This window comes from Colobus angolensis, unplaced genomic scaffold, assembly GCF_000951035.1.
Source record: "Colobus angolensis palliatus isolate OR3802 unplaced genomic scaffold, Cang.pa_1.0 Scaffold328, whole genome shotgun sequence".
NCBI classification, from domain to species: Eukaryota; Metazoa; Chordata; class Mammalia; order Primates; family Cercopithecidae; genus Colobus; species Colobus angolensis.
This window is the reverse complement of record NW_012116577.1, coordinates 1,469,758-1,482,837: the sequence shown is the minus strand read 5'-3', so window position 1 is coordinate 1,482,837 and position 13,080 is coordinate 1,469,758. Positions and strand designations below refer to the sequence as shown.

At 41.6% G+C, this 13,080-nt stretch overlaps 1 protein-coding gene across 1 annotated transcript; it reads left to right on the top strand.

Moving 5' to 3' along the window:
• Positions 1 to 7,509: 7,509 nt before the first annotated feature.
• Positions 7,510 to 8,546, top strand: LOC105518699 (40S ribosomal protein SA-like). Its single transcript, XM_011951781.1, has one exon. It carries the CDS (start codon positions 7,586 to 7,588, stop codon positions 8,468 to 8,470), a length of 885 nt encoding a protein of 294 aa, XP_011807171.1. The 5' UTR covers positions 7,510 to 7,585; the 3' UTR covers positions 8,471 to 8,546.
• The last annotated feature ends 4,534 nt before the right edge of the window (positions 8,547 to 13,080 follow it).

Here is a 13,080-nt window from a genome sequence, read left to right as displayed (position 1 = left end):
GGGGGGACATGAGATAGTTCATCAGTTCTTGTACATGCCTGCTGTCCCTTGCCCTTGCTGGGAAGAGACTTGCTTAGCAAGCTGAGAGCCACCATCTCCTTTACAAAACAGGGCTCTTTATAGCTAAAGTTACTGGGAACAGGAGTTATCACAGCCCTTACAGTCCCCTGGGAAGAAGAATGGAGACTTTTTCTAACCAAGCCAGGCCAAGAGATAAAACCAGCTCTAGCTAAGCAATGGCCCCGAGTATGGGCAGAGGATAACCCTCAGGGACTGGTGGTCAGCCAAGCCCCTGTACTCATAGAAGTTAAGCCTGGGGCCCAACCAATTAGGCAAAAGCAGTATCTGGTTCCCAGAGAAGCTCTCGAAGGAATCCAGGTTCATCTCAGGCACTGGAAAGCCTATGGAATTATAGTTCCTTGCCAATCTCCATGGAACATCCCCCTCCTGCCTATCCCTAAGCTAGGGACCAAGGACTACCGGCCAGTACAGGACTTGTGCTTGGTCAACCAAGCTACAGTGACTCTGCACCCAACAGTTTCTAACCCTTACACATTGTCAGGGCTGTTGCCAGCTGAGGACAGCTGGTTTACCGTCTGGACTTAAAAGATTCCTTCTTTATCATCAGACTAGCTCCTGAGAGCCAGAAGCTGCTTGCCTTTCAGTGGGAAGATCCAGAGTCAGGTGTCACTACTCAGTACACTTGGATCCAGTTTCTCCAAGGGTTCAAGAACTCTGCTACTATCTTCGGGGAGGCCCTGGCTCGAGACCTGCAAGTTTCCTGCTAAAGACCCAGGCTGCGTCTTGCTCCTGTACATGGATGACTTTCTGCTGGGACACTCAATGGCAGTTGGGTGCACAAAATGGACTGATGCCTTGCTTTGGCACCTGGAGGATTGTGGGTATAAGGTGTCCAAGAAGAAAGCTCAGATCTGCAGACAGCAGGTATGCTACCTGGGATTCACTATTCAGAAAGGGGAGTCCAGCCTTGGGTCAGAAAGAAAGCAGGTCATCTGCAGCCTACTAGCACCTAAAACCAGAAGGCAAGTAAGGGAATTCCTAGGAGTGGTGGGGCTTTGCAGATTATGGATTCCAAACTTTGCAGTACTAGCCAAACCTTTGTATGGGGTTACAAAGGGGGATGACCAGGAGCCTTTTGAATGGAGGCCTCTACAACAGCAAGCCTTTTGTAAGTTAAAGGAAAAACTTATGTTGGCCACAGCCCCAGGACTACCAGATTTGGCAAAGCCCTTTACACTCTACGTGTCAGAAAGAGAAAAAATGACAGTTGGAGTTTTAACCCAGACTGTGGGGTGCTGGCCAAGGCCAGTGGCCTATCTCTCAAAACAACTAGATGGGGTTTCCAAAGCCTGGCCACCATGGCTAAGGGCACTGGCAACAACAGCCCTGTTAGCACTGGAAGCAGATAAACTAACCCTTGGGTGAAACTTGAATATAAAGGCCCCCCATGCTGTGGTAACTTTGATGAATACCAAAGGACATCATTGGCTAACAAATGCTTGATTAACCAAGTACCAAAGCTTGCTATGTGAAAATCCCTGCATAACTATTGAAGTCTGTAACACCCTAAATCCCGCCACCCTGCTCCCAGTATCAGAGAGCCCGGTTGAGCATAACTGTGTAGAGGTGTTGGACTCAGTCTATTCTAGCAGACCTGAGCTTCGGGACCAGCCATGGGCATCAGTAGACTGGGAGTTATACGTGGATGGGAGCAGCTTCATTAACCCACAAGGAGAAAGATGTGCAGGATATGTGGTGGTAACTTTGGATGCTGTCATTGAAGCCAAACCTTTGCCACAGGGCACTTCAGCCCAGAAGGCTGAGCTCATTGCTTTAACTCAGTGAAGGTAAGGTGGTAAACATCTACACTGACTCTCGATATGCCTTTCTAACCCTCCAAGTGCATGGAGCATTATATAAGGAAAAGGGCCTGTTAAACTCTGGGGGAAAGGACATAAAATATCAACAAGAAATTCTACAATTATTAGAGGAAGTGTGGAAACCTCAGAGGGTGGTCATGCACTGCAGGGGACACCAGTGAGTCGCCACCTCAATGACCTTAGGAAACTCTTGAGCTGATTCAGAAGCTCGAAAAGAAGCATCTACCCCTTACCAGGCATCAGTAGTAGCCCCCTTTCTCCCTCAAACACCTGACCTGTTACCTACCTATTCTAAGGAAGAAAAAGACTTCTTCCACACAGAAGGGGGGCAAGTAATAAAAGGAGGATGGATCAGACTGCCAGATGGGAGGGTAGCTGTGCTGCAGTTGCTGGGAGCCACAATCTTATTGTCCGTGCATGAAACCACTCATCTAGGTCAAGAGTCACTTGAAAAATTGTTAGGCCGATACTTCTACATCTCACACTTGCCAGCCCTTGCCAAAGCAGTAGCACAACGTTGCATTACTTGCTGACAGTACAATGCGAGGCAAGGCCCCACTGTTCCACACAGCATACAAGCTTATGGAGCAGCTCCTTTTGAGGATCTTCAGGTGGATTTCACAGAAATGCCGAAATGTGGAGGTAAAAAGTATTTGCTGGTTCTTGTGTGTACTTACTCAGGGTGGGTGGAGGCTTATCCAAAACGAACCAAAAGAGGTAATTCGTGTGCTTCTCTGAGATCTTATTCCTAGGTTTGGACGGCCCTTACGAATTGGCTCAGATAACGGGCCGGCGTGTGTGGCTGACTTGGTACAGAAGACAGCAAAAGCATTAGGAATCACTTGGAAGCTACATGCCGCTTACCTACCTCAAAGTTCCGGAAAGGTGGAGCGAATGAATCGGACTGTCAAAAATAGTTTAGGGAAAGTATGTCAGGAAACAGGATTAAAGTGGATACAGGCCCTTCCTATGGTATTGTTTAAAATTAGATGCACTCCTTCTAAGAAAACAGGATACTCCCCTTAAGAAATATTGTATCATAGGCCTCCTCCTATACTATGGGAACTTCCAGGCACTCCCCGAGAGTTAGGTAAAATTGAATTACAGCGACAGCTACAGGCTTTAGAAAAAATTACACAAACAGTCTCAACTTGGGTAAATGAGAGGTGTCCCATCAGCTTATTCTCCCAGTTCACCCTTTCTCTCCAGGTGATTGCGTGTGGATCAAGGACTGGAACGCAGCCCCTTTGCAGCCATGGTGGAAAGGACCTCAGATCGTCATCCTGACCACCCTCACGGCTGTAAAGGTAGAAGGAATCCCAGCGTGGATCCATCACAGCCATGTGAAACCTGCAGCTGATGAAACCTGGGAGGCAAAACTGAGCCCGGACAACTCCTGCAAAGTGACTGAGGAGGACAACAAGCCCTGCTCCAGTCACACCTGGAAGCTGACTGGTCTACACACGGCCGAAGCATGAGGAGAATCATCGTGGGACTCATTTTCCTTATAATTTGGCCTTGTATAGTAAAAACTTCCACTGATTTTCCCCGCAAGGAAGACTGCTCTCAGTGTATACATCAGGTTACCGAGGTAGGGCAGGTTAAAACAATCTTTCTGTTCTATAGTTACTATGAATGCCTAGGAACTTTAAAAGGAACATGTTTATATAATGACACTCAGTACAAGGTATGTAGCCCAGGAAATGACAGACCAGATGTGTGTCATGACCCCTCTGAGCCTCCCATGTCTTACTTTTTGTAGCAAGATTAAGGACCGAAGACTGGTAGGGACTCATAAATGATACAAGTAAAGTATTAGCCAGAGCAGAAGAAAAAGGGGTGATCAAACGCATAATATTGAAATTTGATGCCTGTGCTGTCATTAATAGCAATAAGTTAGGAAGGGGATGTGGCTCTTTTAGTTGGGAAAAAGGCTATATGACTGATAATAAGTACATTTGTCATGAATTAGGACTGTGTGGAAATGAATGTGGATACTGGTCTTGTGTCATTTGGGACACTTGGATAAAAAATGAAAAGGTTCCAGTCCACCTTCAGAAAGGAAAAAATGGCCCTTCCTGTACTAAGGGACAATGTAACCCCTTAGAGCTAGTAATAACCAATCCTCTTGATCCTCGCTGGAAAAAACGGGAGTGTGTGACCTTAGGAATCGATGGTGCCGGACTGGATCCTCAAGTAAATATCTTGGTTCAAGGAGAAGTTTACAAATGCTCTCCTGAACCAATGTTTCAAACTTTCTATGATGAACTAAATGTACCAGTACCAGAAATTCCAGGAAAAATGAGAAATTTGTTTTTGCAATTAGCCAAGCATGTAGCCCAGTCTCTCAATGTCACTTCATGTTATGTTGGTGGAGGAACTGTAATAAGAGATCAATGGCCATGGGAAGCCCAAGAATTAGTACCTATAGACCCAGTTCCTGATGAATTCCCAGCTCAAAAGAATCACCCTGGTAATTTCTGGGTCCTAAAAGCCTCAATTATTGGACAATATTGCATAGCTAGGGAAGGATAAGAATTCATTTGCCCCGTAGGATGACTTAGTTGTCTGGGAAAGAAATTGCATAAAGGTACCACAAAAACAGTCACTTGGTGGAGTTCAAATCAAACAGAGAGGAATTCATTTAGCAAATTCCCAAAGTTGCAAACCGTGTGGACCCACCCAGGGTCCCACCGGGACTGGACAGCCCCCACTGGATTGTACTGGATATGTGGGCATAGAGCTTATGCCAAATTACCTGATGAGTGGGCAGGTAGTTGTGTTATTGGCACTATTAAACCATCTTTCTTCCTACTGCCCATAAAAATAGGCAAACTCCTGGGCTTCGCTGTCTATGCTTCCTGTGAAAAGAAAAGCATAGCTATAGGAAATTGGAAAGAAGATAAATGGCCCCCTGAGAGAATCATACAATATTATGGGCCTGCTACTTGGGCACAAGATGGCTTGTGGCGATACCAGACCCCCATTGACATGATCAACCAAATCATATGGTTACAAGCTGTCTTAGAAGTAATCACTAATAAAACTGGTAGAGCCTTGATTATTCTGGCCCAGTAAGAAACTCAGATGAGAAATGCTATCTATCAAAATAGATTGACTCTCAACTGCTTGCTAGCAGCTGAAGGAGTGGTCTATGGGAAATTTAACCTTGCTAATTGCTGCCTACACATAGTTGATCAAGGGCAAGTAGTTGAAGACATAGAGATATGACAAAACTGGCACATGTGCCTGTGCAAGTGTGGCATCCATTTCCAAACGTGGATCCTCGGGCCATGTTTGGAAAATGGTTCCCAGCGCTAGGAGCATTTAAAATTCTTTTAATAGGAGTTATAATAATAATAGGAACCTGCCTACTGCTCCCTTGTTTGATACCTGCACTTCTTCAAATGATAAAAAGCTTCATCATTACCTTAGTTCACCAAAATGCTTCAGCACAAGTGTACGATATGAATCACTATCTATCTGTCTTGCAAGAAGACGTAGGTAGTGAAAATGAAACTGAGAACTCCTACTAATAAAATGAGTGAGAGTCTCAAAAGTGGGGAATAAGGGAGGAGACCACCCCTCATATATCATCTTATGCCCAATTCCTGCCTCCAAAGAAAGAAGTAAAAACTAAAAGTCAGAAATGAAATCCACAGGTAGACAGCCCGGCATCGCACCCTGGGCCTGGTAGTTAAAGATCGACCCCTGACCTAGTTGGTTATGTTATCTATAGATTACAGACATTGTATAGAAATGTACTATGAAAATCCCTATCTTGTTTTGTTCCGATGTAATTACTGGTGCATGCAGCCCCCAGTCATGTACCCCCTGCTTGCTCAATCAATCATGACCCTCTCACATGCACCCCCTTAGAGTCATGAGCCCTTAAAAGGGACAGGAATTGCTCACTTGGAGAGTTCGGCACTTGACACAGGAGTCACTAATAAAACCGGTAGAGCCTTGACCAAGAGTCTTTCCAATGCCCCCAGCTGAATAAACCCCTTCCTTCTTTAACTCGGTGTCTGAGGAGTTTTGTCTGCGGCTTGTCCTGCTACAGACTAGTGGACATTAGAACTAAGGAGAGCCAAAGTGTTGTCTGGGTTGAGCCAGTTTAGATTTTCTCTAATGGGGTTTTAAAATTGGGACACAGAAATCCACATGAGTTGGTAAATTTGCTGGAGCAGAGAGGCACAGTGTTTGGGCCTCAATGTGAGGAGCAGAGAAAATTAGGCTGGGGCTGGAGGAAAAGAGAGACTATTTCCTAATGTCTTTCCAATTCTTGGACTCAGCTATGCAAATCTTACTGTACTTTCTGCCTTTAGTTCCTAGAATTTTTTCTTTTTAAATAAGAAACCTTTCTATACTCAATCTGTTTTGAGTGAAATTTTTGTTAATTCAGAGAAACTTCACAGTAGGTCACTTATTTCCTCTTTTTGAAATTTCAATCCTGCTGCTCTAAAGTAACTTTCCCTAAGGTTGATATGTGATATCTGTTCAAATAAACCCAGCTTTGACCTCCAAATAGAAATACAATATTTGTGGTTTCAACATATTTTAAGACCACAATTTCTAAGCAAAACCTTTTAGAAAATTTCACATTTTTGCAGGTCCTAGACAGAACTAAAGAAACAACATTTTTATTTTCAAATGTAAGTGAATCAGAAATGACATTATTTCATCTGAAAAATAACAGGTCATATTTTCCCCCCCACTAATGGTGGAGAGTGTCCAGGTTCTTGGAGTCTTGAAAAAAGAATTGGACAAAACGCACAAACAAAGCAAGAAGGAATGAAGGGTTTTGTTGAAAATGAAAGTCCACTCTACGGTGTGGGAGCTGGCCTGAACAGAGGGGCTCAAAGGACCTACTACAGAGTTTTTGTGAGTTTAAATACCCTCTCCCTGGAGTACGCCCTGTGTAAATGAAGAGGATGAAGTAAAGTTGCAGTCATTTACAGTATACACCCTGTGGAGAGGATATTTCCTGTTACAGCTGCAGTGTGAATTGACCTTATGTTCCCTGCTTCCAGACCCATTTTCCTCCCTCACCCCTATATGGTTTATTGTATAATGAGTTTACATATTTCAGAATCTTACCTTGTCTTTCTACTCTGCAACTTCGTTTTTGGAGACGGGATCTTGCTTCTCACTCTGTTGCACAGGCTGAAGTGCAGTGGTGTGATCACGGCTTACTGTAGGCTCAACCTACCTGGCTCAAGTGATCCTCCCACTACCCTCCAAAGCAGCTGGGACTACAGGTGTGCACCATCATACTCTGCTAATTGTGTTGCATTTCTTGTAGAGAAGGGGTTTGACCATGTTGCCCAGGCTGGTCACAACTTTGTCTTTTTTCTGTAGTCTGTAATTTTTTTTAAACCTTATTGTGTGAATCAAATATGAAACTACTTTTCTTAGATTTTCACAAATGGATAATTATTCACCTCAGTATTTGAAGATCTCTTAACAAGATCCATAAATACCACTTAGAATTGCTCTTACTAGTTTAGAAACTTTGTAGGAAAGTAAAATTGTAGAATACATAATACTAATCTACTGAATAAAAGTATTTAAATGAACTAAAATAAAATTTTAATATCAGCTTTTTTTCTGCGCTACCTACAGAGGGGTCCATACGGCGTTGTTCTGGATTCCCGTTGTAACTTAAAGGGAAACTTTTCACAATGTCCAGAGCCCTTGATGTCCTGCAAATGAAAAAGGAAGATGTCCTTAAGTTCCTTGCAGCAGGAACCCACTTAGGTGGCACCAATCTTGACTTCCAGATGGAACAGTATATCTATAAAAGGAAAAGTGATGGCATCTACATCATAAATCTGAAGAGGACCTGGGAGAAGCTTCTGCTGGTGGCCCGTGCCATTGTTGCCATTGAAAACCCTGCTGATGTCAGTGTTATATCCTCCAGGAATACTGGCCAGAGGGCCGTGCTGAAGTTTGCTGCTGCCACTGGAGCCACTCCAATTGCTCGCCGCTTCACTCCTGGAACCTTCACTAACCAGATCCAGGCAGCCTTCCGGGAGCCACGGCTTCTTGTGGTTACTGACCCTAGGGCCGACCACCAGCCTCTTACGGTGGCATCTTATGTTAACCTACCTACCATTGCTCTGTGTAACACAGATTCTCCTCTGTGCTATGTGGACATTGTCATCCCATGCAACAACAAGGGAGCTCACTCAGTGGGTTTGATGTGGTGGATGCTGGCTCAGGAAGTTCTGCACATGCGTGGCACTATTTCCCGTGAACACCCGTGGGAGGTCATGCCTCTCTACTTCTACAGAGATCCTGAAGAGATTGAAAAAGAAGAGCAGGCTGCTGCTGAAAAGGCAGTGACCAAGGAGGAATTTCAGGGTGAATGGACTGCTCCTGCTCCTGAGTTCACTGCTACTCAGCCTGAGGTTGCAGACTGGTCTGAAGGTGTACAGGTGCCCTCTGTGCCTATTCAGCAGTTCCCTACTGAAGACTGGAGTGCTCAGCCTGCCACAGAAGGCTGGTCTGCAGCTCCCACTGCTCAGGCCACTGAATGGGTAGGAGCAACCACTGAATGGTCTTAAGCTGTTCTTGCACAGGCTCTTAAGCAACATGGAAAAATGGTTGATGGAAAATAAACATCAGTTTCTAAAAAAAAAAGTTTAATATCAAATAAGTTTGTGTGCTTCTCAATGTTTTATTTCTTAAAAGCAGAAAACTCTTTAACTTGAAATGTTCATCAATTTAAAGATTAAATCAGCTGAAATAATATTAGAATTTGATATATGATGCAGTTCAGTCTCCTGTACCATAACTCAATTTAGTACATGTAATCAGTTTATGATGGCAATTGGTTTATTCCTGATGAATGTTGCTGTGAAATTTTCTTAATAACTACAACAGAACCCCTAAACTCCTAAAAAGCAAATGACTATAATTTTATTAAAAGACAACATTTTTGGGTTACTCTGAGTTTCACTATTTTACTTACACATTCAGTTTCTAGAGTCATGGTCTCTGATTTCATATTAAAGAAGTACACAGAAATCACCTGGATTCATCTTTGTTGAAAAAAAAAAGGAAAACAGAGCAGATGCATTATAGTAATTAAGTAACAATTTTTGCTGCAGGCAAAAAATATCTTTCAGGCATTTTAATTAAGTCAACTATGTTTCAGCATGCTTGCAAATGTACTTCATTTGATCTTCACAAAATCTGAAGTATGGTATACATAATAACAGTGATAACATGGTAAATGTTTTATATTTTCAGGAAACAACCATTTTTATTTAATTAACTTTACTTAAACTGTAAAATGTATTTCCGGTTTTCAAATATAAATCCAGGCAATTATATTTAATTTAAGGAAAACATGAGAGGCCAATTATTTTGAGAAATGATGGCTTTGTGTTCAGCGTCCATTAGATTCAGTTTTCATGGGGTTATCTCTTATTTTGTAAGAATACATCAGTTTAACACTTATGAAATAAGACTTTTTTCCTTAATGATAATTTCTCCATATGATCACATTTTTATTGCAATTGTACTATATGTACTATATAGTTTAATTCTTTTTTTTTTTTTTTGACAGAGTCTTGCTATGTCACTCAGCCTGGAGTGCAATGGCGTGATCTTGGCTCACTGCAACCTCCACCTCCCAGGTTCAAGCAATTCTCCTGCCTCAGCCTCCTGAGTAGCTGGGATTACAGGCACGTGCCACCACGCCCAGCTAATTTTTGTATTTTTAGTAGAGATGTGGTTTCACCATGTTGGTCAGGCTGGTCTAGAACTCCTGACCTCGTGTTCCACCCACCTCAGTCTCCCAAAGTGCTGGGATTACAGGTGTGAGCCACCATGCCCTGTCTAATTCTTCATTAGTAATAAAATGCCAGTAAATATTTAAATAAGAATAAAACTTATAACTGGACTTGTTTTGGTAAGTAAGTAGTTTTGGCTATTAATCTTAATTTCTTGATTTGAGTCACCTGACTTTTGGTTTGGTTTATTTTAGAATTCTTTTGTTATTTTTCACATCACCTTTTAACTATCTTGTATAATAATTTTTTAAAAAGAAATATTGGAAAGTCTTGTCTTTTACATGCAAAGCAGTGCTTTCACCTAACATTCAATTCTTTCCCTTGGTATTAAACAGTTATGAATCCCTTTGGCTGCAAAGGGAGAATAAAGAAGTAGCAAGATATAGAATGAGAAAACAAAAAGGAAGAAAAAATAGGGGAGATGAAATGGGAACAAGACAAAGAAATTTTATTTAACAGAAAGAGGTATAGGTTAAACAATTAATGTTGGAGAAAATTAATGAATTAAGAAGATAAGGAAATAGGTAAATATTAAAATAAAAAGACAATATAGGAAAACAAAATATCTTATTTATTTTAGTTAAATAAAACATAATTTTATGAATAAAAGAGGTTTAACTCTCCTAGAAGACATAAATGTTAAAATGTCTGTTCAGACTTGTCACAATTTAAATAAAAACAAAATCTTGAATCATAAAAGTATTCTGATACTGTTATTTTCTCTATAACCATAATTCTCTGGGACAGGAAATTCCAAATAACATCAACTTCATGTTTCAATTACAAACTAAATTAAAATTATTTTAGAATAAAAATGTGATCCATCTTCATTCAGAAGCCAGATGTCTTATTAAATATAATTTCCTCTGTTGGCTGCTTTATATTAAGGCGGATTTGAAACAAGAACAGCTTCTGTGAAATATAATTATACCCCCTTTTGTGACTTTCACGGTCATGGAGACTGGAATAAGAAAATAGCTAACAAACAAAGCTGCAAAGCAGTGTTTGCTTTTGGTCTAAAGGATTTTCTTAAATCTTAAATCAGTTATCATTTTCTTTTGCTATTCCAGAACCTTGTATTGTTTAGATTATGTTGGATTGATTGATATATCCAGTGTTTTCTTTCATGGCTTTTAGAAAAAGCCTCATTGCCCTATGCAATGCTCAGCCATAAAAGACTTCTTTGGTTAACTTATATCTTTTACAATTTTCTTTGCCTCTTAGTCTTAAAAAAGCTCTCAAATGGATGCAGTCCCATCAGAGACAGAAGAATAAGCTACATCTGGTATTTAGGAATTTCAACTCTTTTTGTTTTTTTGGGCACATCCTGGTGAAAGAATGGCTTCTTTCTCTTATTCATGGTTTCGATTTTGCTTTTGCCCCCTTTAAAAAATTATTAAAGCATACATGTATTTGTTTGCATATATAAATAACCATAGTAGGAGGTATTTACTATCCTCTTTCTGCTACTCATGCTTGATGAACTTGGAAAGTATTGGCAATCGGAAAATCTTGGCAGTGAGTGATTGCTTGGTTCTTAAAGTTCACTCAACTGTTCTCTGCATTATCTACTAGACAGAACCATAGAATCCAGGAGCTGTCTGGTTTTCTGGTCCAACAACCTGCCTAATACTCTTGTTCTTAGTGTGCATACAGATAATGTCTGGGCACTGGTACTGGGGAGGAACTCCAGACGTGCAAGGTAACCTATTCCACCTTTGGACAACTTAGATATTCTTCATTAGATTCTGCTGAAGACTTCTGAAGCTTCCATTTATTGATCACAGTTATTTTTGTTCTGTTTTCATTTGTTTGTTTGTTCTTTGAGATAGGGTCTTGCTTTGTCACCCAGGCTGGAGTGCAGTGGTGCAATCATAGGTCCCTGTAGCCTTGAACTTCTGGGCTCACGACTCAAGGGGACAACCCACCTCAGCTTCCCAAGTAGCTAGAATTGATCACAATTCTAATAGCAACATGTGGAAACCTTCTATCCCATTTCCCACATAACAATCTTTCATATATCTGAAGGCAGCTTCTCTGCCCCTCTGAGTCTTTGCTTTGCCAGATTTAACATTCCCACTTTCTTCATTTGTATTTCTTATGAATCCCCTGACCAGTCTGGTCAATCGGGAATTCTAATCTTACCTCTACTACAGAGTTGCTATGAGTTGAGTTCTGTTGCTTTGTTATTTTCCTCCTCCTTTTTTTTTTTTGAGATGGAATCTCACTATGTTGCTCAGGTTGGAGTGCAGTGGCGCTATCTCGGCTCACTGCAAGCTGCGCCTCCTGGGTTCATGCCATTCTCCTGCCTCAGCCTCCTGAGTAGCTGGGACTACAAGTGTGTGCCACCACGCCTGGCTAATTTTTGTGTTTTTAGTAGACACGGGGTTTCACCATGTTGGCCAGGCTGATCCCAAACTCCTGACCTCAAGTGATCCACCTACTTGGGACTTCCAAAGTGCTGGGATTACAGGTGTGAGTCACCATGCCCAACCGCTTTGTTGTTTTCACATTTATATCATCAGGACATTTTGAAAAAACTATTCTGTGCCACCTTTTAGAAATGACTATTTTTCTATTTAATAAGAAGCTCTTCAAAATCTAGTTCACATTATAAAATAATTCAAAATGCAAAAATGTATGCATATACCCCTATTGTCAAATAAAAAAACAAACCCAGACTTAGTAAGGAGAGCCATTATTTGAAAGGATTGTTGCAAAGTGGTGAAAGAGACTATTGCAATTAGAGGAGGTGGACTCTTGCAATAGGGAGAATGTTTTGACCATAATATATGCAAGCATCTCAAGAGGTAGGCAAAAAAGGGATTTTTTTTTTTTTTTAGAGAGAGGAGTAGCAAGACTAGCAACAACCAGGTATGGGGAAGCAGGATGAAAGCACAGCAAAATCAGATAGTAGGTTAGAGAATGTTTTACCTTGGGGCCAGCCTATTCTCAGGAGGGTCTATTAAGGAGGAGTTGTAGGCTGACCAAAATTCAGGGACCTGGGAAAAGGAGAGAAGCTAAAGAAAAGTTTCTGGTTAGCAAGCATTTTGTTCCAGCTGATCAGTGGGGCAAGCAGTTCAGCTAATCATTTATGAGGCAAAGAATGGGAATTTAGAATGTCTGCATCCAGCCTTGTTGCAAGGTAAGCAAGGGGCACATCTATGAGTCTTCTCTAATTTATATGGGGACTCTTGATTTTTTTCAGTAAGCCAGTTTCTGGAACACAAAAGGGTTGGTATTGGGGACTTCTTTAAACAATGCTAGGCTGGGCGTCATGGCTCACGCCTGTAATCCCAGCACTTTGGGAGGCCAAGGTGTGCGGATCATGAGTTCAAGAGATCAAGACCATCCTGGCCAACATGGTGAAACCCTGT